At 32.6% G+C, this 24367-nt stretch overlaps 1 protein-coding gene across 1 annotated transcript in view; it reads left to right on the forward strand.

Annotated features, from left to right (window-relative positions):
- The window catches only part of LOC143910651 (protein fem-1 homolog CG6966), an 84841-nt gene that overhangs the window by 57908 nt on the left and 2566 nt on the right, over positions 1-24367 (forward strand). Inside the window, exons 2-6 of the mRNA XM_077429218.1 lie at positions 22133-22295; positions 22376-22576; positions 23382-23600; positions 23678-23873; positions 23952-24115. Of these exons, the coding sequence (XP_077285344.1) occupies positions 22133-22295; positions 22376-22576; positions 23382-23600; positions 23678-23873; positions 23952-24115 (943 nt within the window). The remainder of the gene's footprint in view (positions 1-22132; positions 22296-22375; positions 22577-23381; positions 23601-23677; positions 23874-23951; positions 24116-24367) is intronic.

Raw genomic sequence — 24367 nt, forward strand, 5'->3', positions numbered from 1 at the left:
AACTTTTCAATAAGCAATGCAAACTAGAATCTTTTAAAAGTGTCACTTCAAAAAAAGCCACATGATATAAAATAGATCATTGTTTTTACAAGATTTTTTTGTATTTCTCTTTTGCAGAATTGTCACGGTTATTTTATTGATAAGAATTATTTCATTCCATATCCGTAATTTGTCTACTATATTCTTGTACAAATGTTTGGTTCTATGATTCAATATATAGTGGTTATTTGGAAGGAAATCTATTTCCAAAAGAAGATTAATTTTCTGACATTCTGAATTAACTGAAAAATTGTTCTTGTGCGTGATTTTTATAAACCTAAGTTGCATCGTTGCACGCTCAGCTGCACTTTCTATTCAGCAAACGTTATTTAAATAGGAGGCCATCACTGAAGCCTGAAGGCTTTTATGACACTATTTGTCAACGGTTATATATTTTTTCCTTTTGCAGTTTTAATGTAATCAAAAAATAAAAATATTCTAATCGTTCGCTAATAATTTTACACCCTTCACTTTTCGCTTCCGTAATTTAACTCGCACTTATTTTTAAATTAAGAAATTTTAGTGTCAAAAATAAAAGTAACTATCGAATAGGTCATTTTCTGTTGATTGGACTTTCCCCATTTACGTACATCGCGTCGCAAATGTGTGAAAATTTCTTGAAATGTACTAATTTACGTACAATTGAATACTTTTTCAAGTTCGGCTCGTAATCGAACGTCCGCGTTTAAAATTAACTTTTTCGAAGTGCATACATATGTATGAACATATGTACATATATAGGAGCATTAACATTTTTATAATTGTGCACACCGTAAGCATATTTTTATTCAAATCGTTCGAGTCAACGAACTCGTGTGTTCACTCTTTACGAAACGCTCCAATTTGCTTAATATACTTTTTGCACCCGAAATACATATGTACATATATAAATCGATATACATACATACAAACTTCGCTTGCAAATTCATATTCTCACTATTGCACTTTTATGTGTGAATATTTAACAATTCGATTCAGCGCTCTTTCTATTTACATAAATTACAAGTTTTTTTTGTTAACAAAAATTATAACTTTCAAGAACAAATATTTTTAATTTAAAATCGCATTTGTTGATTGTTTTTATATAATACATACATATATGTACACATTATACATACAAATAATTTGTTTATTTTTGTGTAAAAATAAATTACTTTTGTGGTTTTTCACAAGGGCTAAGATCGCAATATCCAGTTTTTAGAAATCTGCATTACAAAATTTGATCCAAGCACCAAAGAAACTTCGTATATGGCTTGGTCAAATACGATCAGATAATATTACTATTTTTGCAATATTTCATTTTACATAGTGAAAACGTTTTCCATTTTTATAATATGAAAATAATATATATATATATATATATATATATATATATATATATATATATATATATATAATGTAAACAATAATAACTCAAAGAAGTATGGAACATTGTATGCCTGCCATAACGAGCAAAAGACAGGAAACGGAATACGTGGGTGAGAAGTATGACAAAGGTTGTGAATATAGTGGATAGAGTGAAGAGATTGAAATGGCAATGGGAAAGAAATTCTAGCCACGTGGCTAGAAGAAAGAACGAAAGGTGACAATAAAATGCTAGAATGGTACCCGAGAGAATGTAAAAGGGTAAAAAGAAGACCGCGGGGAAGATGGGTAGACGAAATTTGGAAAATGTGGGGTGAGATGGATGAGAGTTGCGCAAAACAGAGACGAGTGGAAGCGTGTTGGAAAAGGCTTACATTCAGCAGTGGATGGTAAATGGCTATTGATGATGATATACAATAATATAATACAATCTTAAAATACATACAAAAAATACTTTAGCTTTTTTATATTATAAACTAACAGTGATTCTCATTTATTTAGGCAAACAAATCTATCTGAATTAAAAACATACGAAAACTTTTTACATTTGCATTTGTTTTGATACAATTTCGAATGGCGATCGAGTATCAATTGAAATTTTAGGTATCTATAAAGTGCGACAATCTACCTGTATGCGTTTTATGCACATGCAAAAACTCAGGTGAAAGATCGTGAAAGCTTAACATTGTCCCCCCACTCTCATACATACATATATCAACTTTCGTTTTTCACAGAACGAACGTTGCGTAAACGAAACGCGTTGTACGACCGACCAGTATTTGTATTAGACCAGTCTTTCTCCGACACTTGCCTCAACCCACCGTTAGAACACGTAAATCAACAATTCGCATATAAATATTTCAGTGCAAAAAACGGAAAATCATCGTCAACAACACCGCGTGTGAATCCCATTCCGGAAGCAGGCAGTGCGATCGCATCGTGCGGTTCGATTAACAATTTAAATCGTTTTCGGTGACGCTTTGAATTATTCATCGTGTCTGTATTATGAGTGTAACATTGTGACATTGTGGTGTAACATAAAACACACGTGTGCCATGTTCGAATAGTTCGAATGGCGTCGAACGTCGGTATGGATGTTGGCGGCGATCTGTGGTCAGACATGTGGCAGTTGGTGTCTCCGTATTCGGACCTGCTGCCTTTGGGTCCAGCCAGTGGATGGCTGAAGACCCTCAGGTACTGCGGGAAGTCGTTGAGGTACTGCGGCAAGAGTCTGCTGAGACGACATCGAAGCATCATCAGAAAGTTGAGAAAGGTTCGATTTCATTTTGTTTGTTTACTGTTGCTGGAACACAGAAGTGATACTGAATTCCTTTGTTTATGGAAGTTCTGGCATATTATTCGGTGGAGTTCAACTCCTACACATGTATTTCAATTATGTATATGAAAAATAAACATTAGTAGGGAATTTTTTTTAGGTATATTTATACATATTTAAATCACATTATTTGAATTTTGATACGAGAAGACAATATCTGAAATATGGCATTAGACATATTCTCAATTTTAACGCATTACTTTTTTTATTTTATTTTCATTATTTTTTTTAAGCTGTAAATCTCTCAGCTTAAAAAAGCCAAAACAGCTTACATACATCGAATATAATTATTAAAAAAATTCAATATGGAACAAATGTTACAATAGGATTTAAAGAGTCCATTTTGTTTTATTAATTCCAGGCGCGGCTCGTGCATAGGAACTGCAGCACCCCCAGAAAAACTACAAAAAATCGCATTTACAACTTGTATTTAGATATATTTGACATACTCATTAATAATGATTATGTCAAATATCTAACCATTCTTATTTAAATTATATTCACAAGTTGTAAATGTATACAAATGTGATTTTTTTGTATTTTTTCTGGGGGTGTTGCAGCGCCGCAGTTCCTATGCACGAGCCGCGCCTGATTAATTCACCGATTTCAATGATAGTACATCTAATAAATATTTAATATATGAATATTTTTTTTATCTGCGTAAACATAGAAGATGACATATTTTAACCTTGCAAAGTAAAGCTCTTTCAACTGCATTTCTCCTATTAGTTCATTTTTGAGGCTCTGGCGTTTGAATTAAGTCGCAGACACAAAAAAGTACGCGACACGTTTTTTTTTTTAGAGAGAGTTTTGCACATGTAAAAAAACCGCTAGCAATCCTGATCTATGCTATGGCACCAAAATTCACCTCTTGGAGTGTTTTGGTGGTAATTTATTTTTGTATTGAAATAATTTTGACAGTGACCGATAACGGTGATTCCCATATTTGAAGAAATGTGTCGAAATAATGAGATGGTACGAATTAACAATGACCTGCAGCAACGCCCTTCCCAGGTGGAAAGCACAATCGTACGATTCAGTGTGTTTGTGCCTTTAAGAGCATCCATATACATATGTACCTGCTCCTCGAGAACAAATCGAAATCTTAATTAATCTGGGACTTTCTTGAATGCTGTGTTAAAAGATTTTTAATTTATTTATGATCATAATAGTTCTTATTAAAATGTCGAAACGTTTCTTCATACATATACTAAGTTTCATACGTTTGATATATGTACAAGGGAGGTCAAAGGTGTAACTGAATAACCAGTATCTTTAAAAAAATACTTAAATAAATCCCAAAACCTAATTCAAACTTGAAGTACTTTTTATAATCTCATGTAAGGATATCTAAATTGTTTTGTTTTTTTAAAGCACTGCACACTTTAAAACAAAAATCATTAATTTGATGTATTAATATATTCTCCTTAAAAAATAGTATTTGTTTTATTTTTTAAAGCAAAGCCGTATTCTGATTACATACTTTTTAAACTAAAATATGATTTATGTATGTACATACTTATATGTACATATATATGTATTCTATAAATTTCAAATTTACTAAAGGCCCCTTTTTGATTTCTAATTTTAATTTTTCTTTTATTTAATTATCAATTATATATGTACAAATGTGGACTGTATAATGAATTTTTTGGCTATTTAAATTTTACCGTGTACGTCTAAATGCGAATAAATCTTAAATACACTGTCCCTCACCGATAAATATGCTCGTAAAATTAAAAAAAATTGTAATTATTTAATTTGAATAATTGCCATCGACGTTCAATTTGATTATATAATTAACATAAAATATACCGTTCACGTTTCAACTATTCGATGAAAAAATGACACGAAAAATTCGACTCAATAGGCCGGTACCATTTTGAAAATAATTGACCTTTTACTCGAAAGTGCACGCAATTAGACCGTTAGAATAAATTAACATCAATTTGTAGTTTATAATTTCCTCAACAATTTCAATGCCAATATTTCGATCAATTATGAATTGATTAGTTCGTGATTTGCATTTTCCGACCGTTGCAATTTGGCTATCCGATTTTGACCTAAAATTTCACTGTGAGGTAATTTTCCCCTGTAGATGTCTCCGAAATGTGCATTTCTTAATCCTAAATTTGGTTTGCATCACATGCGAAATTATTGCTCGAAACTATTGCGCCAAGCTTAAATTCGAGTTGAAATTACGCACAAGTCAAATTTATACATACATACAAGTACTTGTTGATATAATCAAAATTTGGTCATTGGCCCGAATCAGTGGCTCTTAAGTGATGGTGATACGTGAAAGTCCATGACTTTTGAATTCATCATTTTATAACCCACTTTATTACAAGAAAACAATTGGAACTCCAAACGCTGATTTTATTATTGTAGTAGTGAATTATTTAAAATTGTTAAGCTAACTCAAATTTCATTCTTCTATGACAGCGATACCCAAATTTGGGCGCTTGAATAATAATGGCGAAAAAATATTTCGATCTTTTTTGAGCTCTCATGCTTTAATTTTATTTTTTTATCACCCATTTTTTAGTATATAATTTTTTTTTTCATTTCAACAAATAGAATTTTAATTTTTGCATATTTCTTTTAGACAATTTTTAAAATGAAAATCATTCCAACACTTCTTGATACAATTTATAAAATATATACAAATTAAATCTAATACACATTAAAAATATTTATGAAATGAAAATTAAGTATTAAGAAATAATGAAATAGTAATGCGAAAACATCACATCAAATAGCATTGCATCATTCGCAAAATGATAAAAATTTGGTCTTCTAATCACTATTTCGTTTTGTATTTTTTTTTTACCAATATTTACATGGAACGTATTTTTATACATAGGTAGGTACCTATTTCAATATAATATTATTCCTTGTGTCAAATATTATAATAAATTTAAAAAAAAATTGTAAAGTAGAAATATGTACATTACGCGTTTAATGAATGAAGTTGCTTGATAACCAAGAAATTATTTGAAATGCAACTTACAAACATTGGAAACCATTGTTCTAGAACAAAGGTTTTTAAATTATGGTAATAAAAGAGGTCGGTTGTATAAATATAATACAAAATCTATATCTTGGTTCATATTCTGAAAAAGTTCAGTAAAGAGTCTCGGATCTATTTAAAAAGAAGAAATTTTAGATATTGCGATCGGATTTTCGAAAGATGCAATCTGCAAAATTCGATGACAACATCGGCCAATGCTACTCGGATTCGGTTCGATTCGATAGAACGCGGTTTTTCGAGGTAGCGTTGCGCAAAATTGCACCGTTTGCGAATCAGTTGTCGATTTGCGAGTGACCTCTTTCATTACCGCACCGAATTCGCTCTATTGGCCTCAATTGCGTTCCGGTGTCGTCCCCGGTGAAATTGCTCTCTAACATTTTATTGGCGTGTGTGACTTTCGATACGTCATATATATATATATACACCAGCAGTCACATAAAACGGAACGCTTGTGAATTTTACGACTTCGAGGCCATTTAAGGATTATCCCTTTATGTGTAGGGTTTTTAACGACCAAATATTCTAAATATGATTGTTTTCTAAGATTTGAGTTCAGTATAGTGTGGGTTTTCGAGGAGAAAGCATCAAATTCGAATTTTAACACGTCAACATGAAAAAACGAGCTCAGTTATCATTGCAGAAGAGTGTAAAAATCGCGACATTGGCGAGTTCAGGATTTTTCTTTCGGTCAATTTCCAAGAAAATGGGATGTTCGTTATCGACTGTTTCGAGAATACTGATAAAAAAAAGAGAATCTGGAAGTTTTGACCGTAAGAAGGGGACCGGACTGAAAATATGCACATCGGAGAGGCAAGACCGTGTAATAACCAGATTATCTTTACAGCAGCGATTCAAAACTGCTGTAGAAATAAGAACAGATGTATCCTCACAATTTTCCATAGAAATCAATGACTCAACAGTAAGAAGGCGAGTCAGAGAAGCTGGACTCTACGGTCGGAAAGCTGCAAAAAAACCACTACAAACCAAGAGAATGAAAAACAATCGATTGGAATGGGCGAAAGCACATGAAAATTGGAGTCCATCAGATTGGCAACGAGTGATATTTTCCGACGAATCAAAGTTTAACCTCTATAGTCCTGATGGTTTTCCGTATGTCCGAAGGAAAGTTGGCGAAAGGTATAATGAAAATTGTACCCTTAAAACTGTTAAGCATCCTCGAAGTCAAATTGTCTGGGGATGATTTTCGTACCATAGCATTGGACAATTGGAGTTTCTACAAGGTGCCATCGATGGAAAAAAATATAAAAAAATTTTAGAAGAAAGCTTTGTCCCATCGATGGAAAACCACCTTTCATATTCCGATGATATAGTTTTTCAAGATGACTCTGCCCCTTGTCATCGAGCTAAATTGGTGAGTATTCATTTTATTTGATAGCATTGAATATAAATTATAAAATTTCAATCAAAAAACTGAATTTTTTTTTTTACTTTTTTTTAGGTTCGGGACTATTTACAAGAAATGGGTGTAAAGACACTACCATGGCCTGGCAATAGTCCCGATTTAAATCCAATCGAAAATTTATGGATGTGTATCAAGTACAGGTTAAGGAAGAACAATGTTACTACTCTTAAATCGTTGAAAGAAATAATAGAAAAGATATGGTACGAAGACTTCCCAATCGAAAATTTAAAAACTTTAGTAGATTCTATGCCAAACCGAATAAAATAAGTTATAAAATCGAAAGGAGCCGCTACAAAATATTAATTTCTTTTTTATAAGATGTAAATAATAATATGTGACTGTAAAAAAATTAAAAATGTATATGTATAGTGTTATTTTCATTTCAAATTTCATTTAACTGTGAAGTCAACGCACGGTCGTAAAATCTGCCCTCCATTAAATTTCTCCCCAACTCATTTTTATCACCTTTTTTTTCAGGTTATAGGTTATAGATAGGTTGTATCATTTTCACTATGATACAACCTATCATTTAAATGACTTTCGGTTTTGGTTTTATATAAGATTACCGAAATTTCACGCAAAAACATGTTTCGCTTAAGCGTTCCGTTTTATGTGACTGCTGCTGTATATATATGTATGTAGCTACAAGTGTTGTATGCAAGAGTAATCCCAAGAAGATTCATTTTTTCAAATTTCTTATAAGATTCTGTTTTGAAATGTTTGAATTTACCATCGTATATACTTATGTACATATGTATCTATTTCATGTTCATATTTCATTTCGTATGTATTTATATATAATATATACATATTTCATGTTTCATGTTCATATATCTAATATATAATTTCGAAAGAGACTTTGTTTGTAAGTATGTAAGAAAATATGTAATATTAGTTGGGAACTGTTGGGAAAGTTTCTATGACGACGATTCGATTTTTTTTTCGATTCAAATAAATTTAATAAAAAACGAATGAATATTTACTATTAGATTCGCCATGTTTAAACTGTTTATATTACAAATACTGAGCGAAGCCGGGTAAAACAACTATTATTACATATGTATGTTTCAACGAAAAATGAAGGCTTTACCATTATTATTGGAGGCAACACGACAAAAAAGAATATGTTGTACATATGTATACTATAAAAAATTACAATTCTATATCCTTTTTTGTCGTGTTGCCTCCAATAATAATGGTTAAGCCTTCATGTTTCGTTGAAGCGAGAAATATTATGTTTTAATATCTACATACATTAATACATATGTATTTATTTATATATAATTTTCAAAATAAAGAGAATTTCAGTACTTCGTAACACAATTCATGAAATACACATCATTTAAAGCCAACATGACTAATAAAATGATAACAAAAATCGCATAAATGTGAATTTTTAACATTAATACGGATATTCAATAATGACAATAATTATTCAGATTTTACATTTGAATAGACTTATCTATGTATATAAAAATCAATGTTTGTCTGTTTGTCTGTCTGTCTCGTATAGGCCCCTAAACCACTCAACCGATTTCAGGATTTGTTGTATGCATGTCCGGGAAGATTGCTGTGAAAAAAAATTCTTAATAATAATATTCGTAATTACGATTTTACCGACGCGAAATTTTGAAACGCCATTGTATAGTCAAGTAAATGTGTTCCTTGGTAACCACGATACCAGTTGGCTTATGATGACACGAAGAGACGTTATTTGATCTCCAACCATCACTTGAAACGGGAGCGGGAACGCAACGGGAACGGGAATTGCATGCCTTATTTTGGCATTGCAACGCATACCGGGTTCAGCTAGTAATATATAAAACAATATAGAAATCGTGAATTTATCTTTTGTTTGCGTTTTAATGAAAAATGTATTCTTAATTTTTATTCATATAATTTGGTTAACGGATGATTTCCCACAAAAAGATTGCTCACACCAATATTACCTTTAGTTTTATTATTGTTTGTTTTTACTCGTGTGGGCCAAACTCTTGTGAGGTATAATCATAGAACCATTTATTTTCTGCCCAATTTTTTAACGATTACAAAAAGTAAAAATACCTAAAAAAAAAATCACGCAGATTATTTATTTCATAACGGAAACATATACTTTACAATATTGAAACCAAAATAAATATCATCATTTACAGCCATTCACCATCCACTGCTGGACGAATGACTCTCCAACACGCATCCATTTTTGCGCAACTCTCATCCATCTCACTCCACACATTTTCCTAATTTCGTCTACCCATCTTCCTTGCGGCCTTCCTTTTATCCGTTTACATTCACACGGAGACCAGTCTAGCACTTCTTTCGTCCATTCTTCTATCTACCTAACCTGCCCATTGCCATTTAAATCTGTTCACTCTCTCCATATACGTTTCTAAAGCAATCATTTTTAACAACACTTTGAAAACAATTTAGGAATATTTAAAACAATAAGATATTAAATAAAATATACAATAAGAGGTAGATGAAAAGAGATTCATGAACTGGAAAGAGAAAGTTTCAATTATTATCCACACAATGGCAAATTTAAAAATGATGAATATTCGAATATCCGTATTTTTTTTTCGACTCAACTGTATTGATTTGTTTAATATATTATTTAATAAGTAATATATTATTTAATTAAAATATTTATTGGTTAATTATCTTAATTAATCATTAATTATTTTATAATCGTTTACTTTTTGAAATTTAAAAAATATTAAAAAACGTTAAAAGTTTATTTCCCAGAACATCAAAAGCAAATTTACAATGGGTATGTACGAGTGACTTTCAGCAAGCATTTTATAAACAATGCTGCTTTCAATGCTCTTTAGGTATATTATTTAGGACTGTTTTTCGGTCAACTATTATACATATATATACATATGTAGATAAGACAAAATTTTCGATGCAAAACCAAGGCGTATGGAAAAGGACCATGGATGTATGGAACGGCATATTCACCATTTATTCGAAATGGTATAAACGAATATTTTACGAATTTTTAATTTAATTATTCGAATATTCAATTATTCGAATTGTCGTATAGCTGAAAATTGGGTGAATATTCGATTGAGAACCCTAGTAGGAACGTTATTAACCCTTTGAATGCTAACCAACCCCGATCGGCGTTTTGCCAAGTCCATGGGCCTAAAATACGCCGATAGGCGTATTTTGTAGGTTGTATTTTGAGCATGTACAAAGTAAACAAGAATACAGGTAGCATTGAAAAAAAAATCCATTGAACATGGGTCGTGTAATCCACGTCATTCATTTTTCAAAGTTTATAAAAACTGGTTTACATCGGAATTTCTGAATTCATAACCATAGCAGAATTTTCCGATGGAAATCCCTAACTGCCGATTATTTTAGATTGTGGCTTGGCATTTAGATTGTGAGCATTACATTTTAACAACAATGAAGAAGATGGAACTAGTGTTGGAAAAATGCATTCATTAATTGACTTTGATTTATTTTATATTGTTGCAAGATACATACATATACATATTAGGGAATCTAAACACACCTTTACAAAACTCGAAATCCTCGGTGATAGTTTAGTGATCTAGGGTTTGTTTGGATTAGCTACAATTAGCCTGCTTTCTATTAGATGTCTAAATAATTCTAGTTGGAAATGTTGGCGAAATTTTCAGCGTGGCGGGCTTTCAACAGAAAAGACGTCAACACTCAAAGGGTTAAATGAAGAAAGAATCGCGCGGGATCAAATATAACTATAAATTCAACACTTTTTTTTTAAATTTATTTCATTTAGAAAAAGACACGTTTATAGTACAACTTTTAATAAATAAATATATTTTAATTGTTTGCAACATAAAAGTACATAAATAAAAATCTATGCCAATTTACATTTTCAACCGATTTCCAAACCATGTCCAAGTACGCCCTATTTATTGCCCAAGCAAAATTCTGAAGCAAAAGCAATGTACATGCCTATCTATACCCAATCACTTGACAAGTTGCGGTCATTATATCTATACATATACTTACCTATCCGAAGCATAATATCAATTGCACACAGCGCTTGCAGACGCCGGTTCACTTCTCGAGATCCAACTTTCTCCTCCGTCTCTTTGAGAGATCAATACACTCTCTTGGATAATAATCGTTGGTGTTTGGTTGCGCAATCGGCCATCATTCGATCGATTGCCTCCTCTCTCGCGAGAATTCTCGCATTTCTCGGTTTGGTTCCTCGCTTCTCGGCCGCGCCGGTCAGTTCTCTTTCACCGATCGAATGCCCTCCGGTTCGATGCATTCGCGTGCATTACACGCGTTCATTTTTTTCTAATGGCCGGTTATTCCAAATCAACCGGTGCTTTTTTCCAAGCAACTATTTTTTGACATCGGTTTGCTTTCTATTCGAGTGCTCCAAAAACAGCTTTCTTTCTGCGCCAATTCCTCGCTGATTCGCTTCAGGATAGCTTCTTTTTAACCGCTTTCTGATAATGGTATCCTATAATTTTGTTCAATTACGTATCTTCGCATTAAATTGAGTATCTAAAATTATATATTTCACACATTGATTTATATCTTTTTATTTTATTTTATATTAACATTGTTCTACGGTGAATGAAATAATTCTCCTAGCTATTATTTTATTATAGTCATTTTTGCTGTTGCTAGTGATTCACATTCTCCTCTCAAAATAATTCTTATCTATGTATACTATAGACCATTTATGAAATTAAATTTAATAGCTATAAGAATTCACGTTTCATATAAAATTTATCTGACTTTCAGAAGTCTGATTCCGTGTACATACATACATATATACCTATGTATTTATATAAAAATGAATGTTTGTCTGTCATGTATGCGTTCCTATACCATTCAACCGATTGCGATGAAACTTACATGAGTTATTGTGTGTATGCCCGCGATGGTTTCTTTAAACAAAATCGCCCAAAAACGGGAACGGAAATGGGAAAAGGGGAAAAAAGGGAATGAGTGGCATTGCAACGCAATAATTTCAAATGTGTTCGCCTCGCCACCTGAGTTGTTAGGGTAAAATAAACAAACAATTGAATAATTTCAAATGTGTTCGCTGCCTGCGTTTTTCCGACTAATTATCATTACTGTAATTTAATTTGATTATTAAGTATTAATTTGAAACTGAAGCACTTATCGAAACACATCGGGAAACGGGATCGAGAATTGCTTGCGTTATTGTGGAATTGCAATGCATGCCAGGTTCAGCTAGTGTCTTATAATTCATTATGTTTTGAAATATAATACATTTTTACAATCAAATGATTCAGGAAATTTTAAATTTTTTACTATTGTCTTTTTTTTAAAGTAATTCATATTTTGTCATTGCTCGCCCTACTGAATTCGTGATGCCGGAAATGTCGGTATTGACTGTATCCATTATTATTATAAAATTTCATATTTAGATTTTAGCCACATCGTAGTGCACTGGCAAAACTATTGCATACCAGTAGAGGTCATGGATTCAAGTCCCGGCCAAATGCGCTGCCGGCGAGATCTTGTAGTTATTAAAACGCAGATCGACCGTATCCTATTATAATTTTCAGATTTTTCTAGCTTAATTGTTGTAGCGAACCCAATAAATCGATATTCTCTCCCTCAATTTCTTGCAAATTCAAGTTATGAGCATCTCGATTTTTTTTTTTAAATATGCTACCTACATAATGTACTTCTCGCAAATTTGCTGTGTATTAAAAATTTTGTTGATTGTCCATAGATGTCTATTGTATTCTACTGTTATGTTTCAAAAATTGTTAGTACTTATACTGTTATAATAATCTGAGCATATATTTATGTACATATATTGCCTTGGGGTAATGCCTGTCATGGCACATATGATACATGAATGTCATAAAAAGGTATAAATAAAGTATATTGAAATTAAATTATAAAATTTTACTAAATGTAACATTCATTCCAATTTCTCACACGTGTCTGCCTGTAACTCTCGCATGCTATTTTTCTCTTTTCAAGTCTTCGTCCTTTCACTCACCTCACTTTCCCGACGTCATATATAAATTTAAACTTGCCCATGAACAGTCCAATATGCTGGAGAAAAATCCATTAAGCCATTCTCGAGTTTTTTTTTATATGTATATACATACATATGTAGATCTGTAGATAATACGATATGATGCACATTCACATGCGGATATACATATCATATGTATAGGTATATGATTATTTTTAGAAAGTATATCATTTTTTCACTCTGCAAGTCTGTTCGTTTTTTAAAACGTATCAATATTTTTATTTAACGTTGAATAACACTCGGAAGTTAACATTTTTAATTTATTTTCATTTAGAAGTCCCCGATAATGCGCAATGCCAAAATATTCATCTCGAATTAGACTATACGTATTTTTTTCACCTGATTCTTAAAATTATTTTTTTCGAAGAAGAAGCACAGTCCTTGAACACGAATTGTCACTACCGAACGGTCGATTTTAATTTCGCATTTTGAAAACATAGTGACGTGAACGATTAATGGATTTTCTAGCGCCAGGAGTTCAATGTCGATGCGGTGTAAACAAGACACGTAAATCGATCGACGTTGAAAGCGCTATTTCCATTTTCCTTTCAATACTTATAATATGTATTTTTTCCGAAATAGCGCCATTCGCAGAACGACGGAATCTTCTCCTGAAAGAGAAGATATATAATACATGTATGCATGTATGTCAAGGCTAACGAAGCACAACCTCTAAAAAACCTGGTCGATTTTTACACCACAGTACTTAAAACAAATTTCTCACTTGTCGAATGCAACTTACGACCACATGAATAAATGCATTGCACTTCAATGCACACACTCGCAACCAAAGTAGTATGCGACGTTTTGTCGGCAACGACCTCGTAACATTCCACTTATAAACAATAGACAGATTTCAGGGCGTTTATCGTAACACAATTACGAACGATCTTGTATGATATTTTTACATCAAATCCACCCATTATATATAAGCTGAACTCGCTCTTTGTGAATTTCAGTCATATAACAGTTCTGTTCGTTTTCAGAACATGTACATACGGAAGACAGGTAATTATATACATATATGCACATTTACAACGCGTACTTAAAGCATATGTGCGTCATGAACACTGCCTTTTTCATAACGTGTATTTTAACGGGTGCATTAAAATCATTCGCTCAAAAGATAATTGATGACGTTCAAATCGGTGAAACCGACTTTCATACGTGTGGGTTTGTAATCAACTGTGTGATTTCGTCGATCGCAATCTATGGAAACGTTCGCAACTATGTTTTTTATCGTGTGGCATTTACATACTATCTATGTCCTCGTTTTCAAAGACGACTCTTGAAATTGAGCTTTCGTGCTCATCATACAATATTGACTTATCCTCTTTTTTTATGTGGAAGAAGTGTATACCATTATATCTATAGAATTACTGGAGCTCACGTTAGTATCTATTGACTCACTCGGGGTAAGCAAATGTTTTTTGCCAGAATTGAACACTTTTTTTTCTATAAATAATGTTGAATATATAGAGAAGTGTATTAATAAATTTAGATTTTTTTAAATAATTTTTATTTAAAAAAAATCTAAAATCTATTATTTTTATTCAATGATTTGTATTCTACAAAATGCTGCATACATTATAAAACCTGTCTTATAGTGTTATGTGTATAATTAAATTTACAGACTTTGTAAAATATTAATTGACAGATTTAGTAAAATATAATTTTGCAATTCTTAGTAGATGCATATTATGAAGCGTTGCAGTGGAAACGATCGAAAAGCGCAATTTTGTAACGAACCCCTCCCCCCTCTCTTCCACCATAATTTTCGAATGTTGACAATTTTTTTATGTTTCAAATTTATTATATTTTCAAAAATCTTAGGGTATATTAAATTTTTTTTAATATACCTACATATTATATGTACATACATACATGTAGACAATTTAAAACCTTCCCATAACAAATTTTACTAATTTATATGTTACAGTCCAAGTGTACATTTCATTAATTCCTGAACATACTAAATATTTTGTTCACACATGAACGAATCTAACCAATTATATTGTAAACAAAATTACAAATCGAAGTCCCCTTGTATCCTGCTCACGTAAGTAAAGCTGTGCGATAAAAACAAATAGATTTTCACGGCACGCCACTGTACACATGTATGCTCAAACTGGGTTGCAATATTTTAATATTAACGGAAACGGGAATTATAGCAACGTTGCAATGTGTTTTCCATAGGATCTCCCTTTTAAATACTTGACGTTTTGACAGCTAAAAGTTTCATGTGACACATGGCGAGTCTATTTAAAGATATCTTTGAATTGTGTATAACTCTAACTAAAATCAATAGTTCGTTTATAAACAAACTAGTAACATGTGTATATAAAACTACCACAATTTGATTTATAATCGCACTTGAAATTATGTGATTTTAATGACCATTACTGTACTTACATACATATTACATTTTCTATTATTAAGTTTAGATTCATTATTTTAATTCTTTGAAGGCCTCGTGTATATACAGAAATTTTCAAATCACCTGTCAAATGTCAAATAAAATAATTGGACAAATAACAAAAAAATTCAAGGTTCTGTAGTCCTTGTATGTTAACCCTAGCACTCTTGTGAATCGCATACATACATACAGAACTCTTGTGGGTATTTAATTTCAAGCTGGTTAAGTATACGTACGTAAGAAATGTTTCGATTTATGAAAACGTTGACAAGTCCGTCTAAAGTTGGCACGAATAATAATAGATTTAGCGTGAAAGATTTTTGTACGTTTTTTTTTCAAAGGTTTTTCCGTGTCACGTTTCTCGTGACACCTGTGAAGAATCGTTTTTTTCATGTCGCTCATAATTACTTATACGTCAGGAATGTGCAATTATGTATGTTTAACGTTTTTACTTTACTATGATTAAGTAGTATAATGGAGGTAAAGAGTTTCACGTTTCTCCTTATATTTCAATTTGACAACGTACTGGGTAACTGTATCAATCCTTGACTTTTAAATCGGTATAAATCTAAGATTTTCTCTCACATGGCAATAATACATATACATAGATCGTTGAAGAAAGCGAGCATTACAATCAATCTACACCGTATTTGATTTATTTATTTATTTACAGGTAAAAACCCATTTCAATACATAATATATGTATGTAATATTGTAACGCGGGATCATGAGAGAGAGTATCCACTGTCTAAGTGCATTCGTGGGTGAACAATAAAAACCCCGTATTAGGGTAACGAGACTGAATAAGTGCCCGAACAAAAGATACGCTGGAGTTCTCACAGACCTGGGCGAATGCGTGCGTAAATAACAGGGTAGACCTTTACGTGCCTGGACAATAGACACATTAATGGATTGGAGAGACTGTGCTGTGCAACTTCTATTTTATAAGGAATAGTTGCACAGTACACACGGTAGATCATATTATTCTGGATTGAGCGGTGGTTCCGTGTGGACCTCTGGAATCGTTGAATATATGCTATGAAGCGATATATTCAACGATTCCTTGAAGGCCTTTCACTTGGATCCTGAACCCACCCCTACGCAACAATTATATATATATATATATATATATATATATATATATATATATATATATATATATATATAAAACGGACGCAATGTATGTATGTATGTATATATATATATATATATATATATATATATATATATATATATATATATATATATATTTGTATTTATATATGTGCGAGATTTCAAAAAAGCAAATTTCAGAATACCAGGAGTTTACGTTATGCATAGGGATGTGGCGTGACGACCGATCGTATCGAGGAGACGCGGGGAAGTGGGAGGGGGTGGGTTGAGCGTCTGACATATGCTCCTGATATTAAGCGAGTTTGAACGGGTGACGTCAGCGTCAGATGCGCGGGAGCGTACACACATACACACATCCACGAAGACAGTCACACATTCATCCATCATTTCGACGGGGGCGAACAGGGGAACGTTAAATGAGCGCTCGAATTTTAACTATTAATACACGCGCACGCCTATAAATTACCTTATATTATATTTATAGATAACATATAACTTATATAAACAATAATAAGAACAACAAAAAAATAGCATCAGTAGATAAAAGTAATAAAAATAATAAAATGTCATTTAATCATATAAATATGACAAAAACATAGTAATATAGAAATGCAAAAATAGTAAAAAACATGATAGATAAAGATAAAAGAAGAGGACACTAATAAAATTCAAAGAAAAACTACTTGTTGTATAGAGATAATAAATTGACCATAAGTCACATTAAATATGTCGAGGTATGATCAGCTACATAGTTACATACATATATGTACATACATATGTATGTATGTATATATGGTTAAATAACTCCATGGGTGTGCATATTGAATAATTGAAAAGAATACTTAATTTAAGTTCTCGTCATGATCGTTATAAATTTAACTATTGTAAATTAAATTAGTATTCACTTATTATTTACCTATTAACTTTATTTATAAACCTGAAATGACTAGAAAAAATATTGTTTTCTTTATAAATAGTCGTTCATTTATTCATTCATCTCTATTTAATATCTATAATAACACGACTATTATTTTTTTGGGATACATTAATATATAATAGATACATATGTATATTTAAGATTTACCTGTCCAATCTAATTTACAATGTTTTTTTTTTCACATTTTTTCCTCGTTGAATAATTATTTATTCAAAGCCACTCAACCAAAATGCACAACCGGAGTAAATATCTGAAACGTATTGCGTACCATTCGATACACCTACTTTTTTTATAACCTAACAAATTGGATCAATTTCCTAGTTTAGCCGGTTGTTCTACTATCAATCGCTTCCTTGTATCAGCTGTTTCTCATATACATAAATTTTACCATTATAAATTGCAATTTTTTTCTTCCAATCGCTTTAGCTATCAATCATTTCATGTTTAGACTTTTTGTAGCGTTCATACAAAAAAAAATTGACAACATTCAAAGTGGATTTGAATTAAGTTTCACACATGATAAACATTAGGAAATTGTGTGTCACAATGTCATTCGTCGACTAATATTGGTATTCCGGTTAAACAGTGGCTTCGGTCTGTTGTTTTTCTACGCGAAAGGAAAATTGTTAGCTACCTCTGGAGTGCAACATCCAGACGTCATTGCAATGATGTTACGTGCGGTGCATTTCTCACTCGACCCACTTTTTGAGGATCGTTGAGTGGTTTAGCAGGAAATAATGTAAACATATATCATCGTACACGTACGAATTTAACCACTCTTGACTTGTCTCAGGCATCACTGACCAGGTGATTTAGAGATTCTCTTTCAAGCGGAGAAAATTCTTAGATTTATTATACGATTTTGCACTGGGCCATGTCTTTTTTATCTTTTTTTCAATAAAAAGACAATTTTAATAATAATGATTTTTCTTGACATGTTTAATACTTATATTTTTAACAATTGAATAATATATTGTATTAAAGTTGATTTTATCTTCACACCGTAACTGAAAATATGTTTTTTTATATAATATTTCATGATGTCAAAATAAGTGTGTCCCATAATTATTCTTACCAAATCGTATATAATAATTTTCTAATGCAGCGTTTCTTAACCTGGGTCCACGTGGCCCCCTTGGAAGGCCCAGACCCTCTCAAGGAAGACACAAACCAAAATTCTACTTTTGGGGTGGCATAACGAGTTCACAGTCGAAATTAGATTATAATTTTTTTATATTTAAATAATATCAAAAAAACAGCTTAAATGTTCTATTTTTCATCAAACTGAATATACGTTTGCATTTCGGAAAATATACTAGCTTGTGCAACCGATGGGGCTGCTTCAATGGTTGGCCAATATCAAGGATTTATCGTATATCTGATATAATATGTGACAAATATTTTTTAAATAAGGTTGGGAAGGCGTTTATATGGTGTTTACATTACATACTTGATATTGTAATAAAAACAATAAATTTTAAGTCCACTTCTAGATTTCCTTTTTTGAAAATATATGTATGTGAGAATAAGAAGGGGCTAGTAAAAATGAGGAGGATTTTGAGCGCCTTCTATTATACACATAAGTTGGTTGGTTATCGAAGGGTAAGGGCGAAATAACTCAGGGAAGAACTGCACGTCGTGTGCTTGGCTCCCCGCTGTGGGAGGTCTCCTACATTTCTTCAAATACGGGATACCCCGTTATCGATCACTCTCAAGCAAGGATATAATTTTACTGTAAACACTCCAGGAGGTGATTTTGGGACAGTATATGCTGGGTGGCACGGCACACGAACGGCACGGCACGTCTCTTGGTTTCGAGTCAAGAAAGGGCGTTCCCAGTTCATTGATAATTCGTACGATCTTATTATTTCGACATGTTTCTCTTACATTTCTCCAAATATGGGATTAACCGTTATCACCGTCAAGCTTATATCAATACAAGGACAAAATATCACCGAAAACACTCCAGGGGGTGATTTTTAAGACTGCGTGCCACAGGGATGGCTAGACATGCTTTTGTCATGCTAAAAAGTGTGTAAAAAAACACATGCCGAATACCTCTCAGTGTGTTTTCGTTCAGTAATTGTCTAAATCGTGTTGTTATGGAAAAGTATTGTGTCTTTTATGAGTGACAACCAATTTGGGGAAATTTAATTTGTTAACAAACAATTACAAGGAAAATGTAATTAACGTGTAAAAATGTAATTATTGCTATTCTTGGAAAGCTCAATCTTTTCAAAATTAATATTGGACGACGTGAGCTAACAAAATTTCCATCATTGGCTACTATTTCTAATGAAATAAATCAAAATTTTCCAGATTGGGTGATTGATCAATTTGGTGTGAATGCAATTAATATTGATATCGAATTGCAAAAAACTCGAATAGATATGCAAAGTAATGTGAATGCACAAGTAAGATGTAAAGAATTTTTGGATCAGCACTGAAATAGCGAGTATATTTCCACAGCTTTGGAAAAATGCAAGTTTATATTTCACTGCATTTTTTTTCAAAAATATTAATTAAATTTTAAATTATTAATTCATAAGTATGTACACACATGCCACTAATTTTGAAATAAAAATATAAACAAGTGAAACTAATAAGGCGCTTCCATGCTTACAACCAAACCGCAATGTTTGTATCAAAAATATTAAACAAATAATAGAATGCCCATTTTAAACAATATATGTATATGTAATTTCGAAACAGACTTTGTAAGGTTTAATGTATGTATGTATGTATGTATGTAACCAGAGAAATGTTATAATAATAGAAGCGCTCTTTCGAATACATTTCTTATTTCAATAGCATACGTACTGTTTCCATAGCTACGCAAGATTGTACGCGTATGCGTATGCTATTGCCGAATGCTAGCTGTCGCCATGACGCTTTCATGAAAACTTTCATATACGATGTTAATTGAATAATATGTTACTTAAATGATCAATTTACTTATAAAATGTATCCGATGTTGTTTATTGTGTGTTTTTGAATGCATCGTGCAATTTTTAACGATGCACTTGCCCAGAGAAGTTTTTATCGGACGTACGTCGACCACCAAGCATCAAATACGACTGATGCTAAAATTATTTAGGAATGTCTGTGGACAATCGTCACTTGACAACATTATAACGCCTAAAGCCACTGAGATATGTAGATACCGTGCTTTTTCTGGGAATCGGGGCGGTTTAGCTCTATTTACAAAGCCAAAAAAAAACGTTCAGCGAACCTTTAACAATGCATTTACAACAATTGAACAATATGCGGCACCCTCTGGGTCTGGGCTTTAATTATAACATTTCTCTGTATGTATGTAAGGTTTTGGTGGTAGAATCCCTGACGTTAAATTTAATTTAAAAAAAAAACAAATGAATATATTCAAATAAATTTAATAAACTGCTTACTTTTTATTATATTTTTATTTTTACATTTTATACCAGGAAGGCCTTACAGGTAAACCCAAATGCGCCTTCCTGGCCAATTACAAACAATGCAGCATTTTTATTACACAATGAATTACAAGACACTGAAAACTCGTAATTAAGGAGACATCTATGAATTGTACATACATTTTATTGTACATTAATCATACTCAAATACTAGTGACATAGTAGTGGGAAGGTTTTTAGCCAATTTAATCGGGAACCGTTTCAGCAATGATATCAGAGAAATTTGCAACGTCTGATGGGAAACGATCAACCTGGAATCACAAATATCCAGGTCTGACCAGCAGCTCTACAGATATACTCAGAAAAATTCTTTTCAATCGAGGTCAGCTCATGGGATCGAATCCGGCGCCTCTCGGTGTTAGGCAGAAACTTAACGACCGAGCTATGTTGCTGGCTATACTATTAGATTAGCCGTGTTTAAGCGGTTTATATTACAAAAACCGAGCGAAGCCGGGTAAAACCACTAGTCTACTATACTCAAGCCTACAGAATTTCGATTACAAAATATCATTCCGAATGAATCATTATTTAATGAATAAACTTTACATAATTCTCAAATATGTATGTAATTCCAAAAAGATTTACGCCACATATAAAACAACAACATAAATTATGCGTCGCATTTCGAAAACTTCTCACGCGATTTCAAATGAATTACAACAAAAATATTCCGCCGATTTTTAAACATTTAAAGTTCTTACTTTAGACTGAACAAATATTATTATCCTTTAAAATATTAATATATATAGTCCAAGGTTTAACCATTCACGTTTATATGTGTATTATTTCAATGTACACTTTTTCATAAAATGAAATATACACGATATGACTACAAACTTCTTGATACCCTTGATCTTATTAATGAACGTAGCACTGAATTCACACAAGTACATATTCGATAAACACGTTCTTTATGGAATTCCCTACAATGCACACATGCCGTAGCTCAGATTTATCAACGTGTCGTTTTGTTTATCTTTCAGGTGTATTTACATGGCGGTCGTGGCAAGGATGAGTTGAGCATGCTAGTCGGTGCGAAGACTGGTGGTGCAACCCCTCTCGTCATAGCCTGTCGAAACGGTCACTACGACGTTGCCGAGTATCTAATCGAACGCTGTCATGCAGACATAGAGCAACCTGGATCAGGTAAGATTGAAAATTCCATATCAGATTTGTGCCTTCATTCAATGTTCATATTTTACCCTTTGTGTCTCGCACATTTTCAGTGATGTTCGACGGTGAAACAATCGAAGGTGCTCCTCCGTTGTGGTGTGCGGCAGCAGCCGGTCATCTTCCATTAGTTAAACTATTAGTATCGAGAGGTGCTAGAGTGAATTCTACGACACGTACAAATTCCACTCCTCTTCGTGCTGCCTGTTTCGACGGACACTACGATATAGTCAAATATCTCGTTAACAATGGTGCAGGTATGCTCGTCATCTAATTTGATATAATCACATACAATACATTCAAATTTTTTATGCAGAAAATGTACATAATAACGCAAGCATATGAAAGGTTTTGGGTTGAAAACACATTAAAGAATGTATGAGAAATAGGAGTTGATAAGTTTTATTCAGTTTTCATTGATGATTTTAAACTTCATAGTGTATGTAGCTTTTCTTTCACTAAAATGTATCCAGTTTTTCTATTGAAAACAGATGAAAGAATGAACGGTGAATCTAAAAAAAATCGCAAACTCTAAATGTAAACATTTCCCTTTCCCGAATAAGTTGCAAGTGGCGTTTCATATGACGACAGCATCAGATTTAATATATACATATATAATAGTAAATGTATACATATAAATTTGCCAAGTTCTGACACGTCAAATATCATATGACAGTTAAATCTTGGCAGCGTTTATCAGAATGAGCTCAAAAAAACATAATAAATTAATCTGTCTGACTTTGTTAGAGATTTAAACTCCAGACCTTCCGTCACATGTCCAAAGTTCTATAATAAGTAAATCCAGAAGTTTTCCACATACATATAGATAAGTTTCATCATTACAATTTATAAATATCAAAGTTTTTTTCTATATGATATAAATGATCCTTATTGTAATGAAGCCTATTTTATTATTTATGGAGAAGAAAGATCCTATTATAAAATAGTCTACATTACATAATCTATGCTTTTTATCTATGAGCTCTGAATGCGCTCGTATAAAATATATAATGTTTGTTGCACTTGCTACCTAAACTCATTCATATAACGTTTTTTTTGCAGATGTTGAAGTTGCCAATCGACACGGTCACACCTGTCTGATGATAGCTTGTTATAAAGGTCACATAAGAATAGCAAAGTTTTTACTGGCATTAAAAGCAGACGTTAATCGAAAAAGCGTTAAAGGTAACACTGCTTTGCACGACTGCGCTGAAAGCGGATCTCTAGACATACTTAAACTTTTACTAGAACACGGTGCGACGATGGACGTCGATTCTTATGGTTTGTACTTGTAAAATTGACTCAATTTATATCATATAAATGTTTTTTCTTGTATATTAATATGTGATGTTGTTCAGGAATGACTCCTTTACTTGCCGCTTCGGTGACCGGTCACCATCATATAGTCGAACATTTAATCGGGCTCAGCGGTGGAGCTCGCGTCTCTAGACAGCAACGAATTGATGCACTCGAACTCCTCGGTGCTACTTATGTTGATAAAAAAAGGGATATGGCCGGCGCTGTACAATTATGGAAACGAGCTATGGATGACAGGTGACGATTATCTTCGAATATGGGTTTATTCTTTTCGCTCAAATTTTTATAGAACGTGTGATGACATTATTTTTTTAGATTTCCTGCCGACGGGGATCCGCTGCCCAAGCCGACCGGGGCACCTCGTGTAGAAGCATATGATTATGTCGAAGAAGTAACAGATCCTACTAGACTTGATGACTTATTAGCTGATCCTGATGAAATGAGAATGCAAGCACTTGTAATCAGAGAAAGAATTTTAGGTAATTCATTTATGCCAATTAATTCCTGTATAAGGTCTCCACATTAGAATTGTCACTTTAAGAGCTGTCAGTTAAGAAATACATACACACATATCTAGGGTTTCTGACTTCCCGAACTTTTTCAATTCCCGAGACACGGGACGTAGCTCGGAATACATGATACACGGTTTTATAGTTAAAAGGGACGCAAACAAATCTCTTTTTCTCCTGTCATGTATATTTTCACTTATTTTTTAAAGTCGATGCTATTTC

The sequence above is a fragment of the Arctopsyche grandis genome, chromosome 4 (assembly GCF_051622035.1).
Source record: "Arctopsyche grandis isolate Sample6627 chromosome 4, ASM5162203v2, whole genome shotgun sequence".
Lineage (NCBI taxonomy): Eukaryota > Metazoa > Arthropoda > Insecta > Trichoptera > Hydropsychidae > Arctopsyche > Arctopsyche grandis.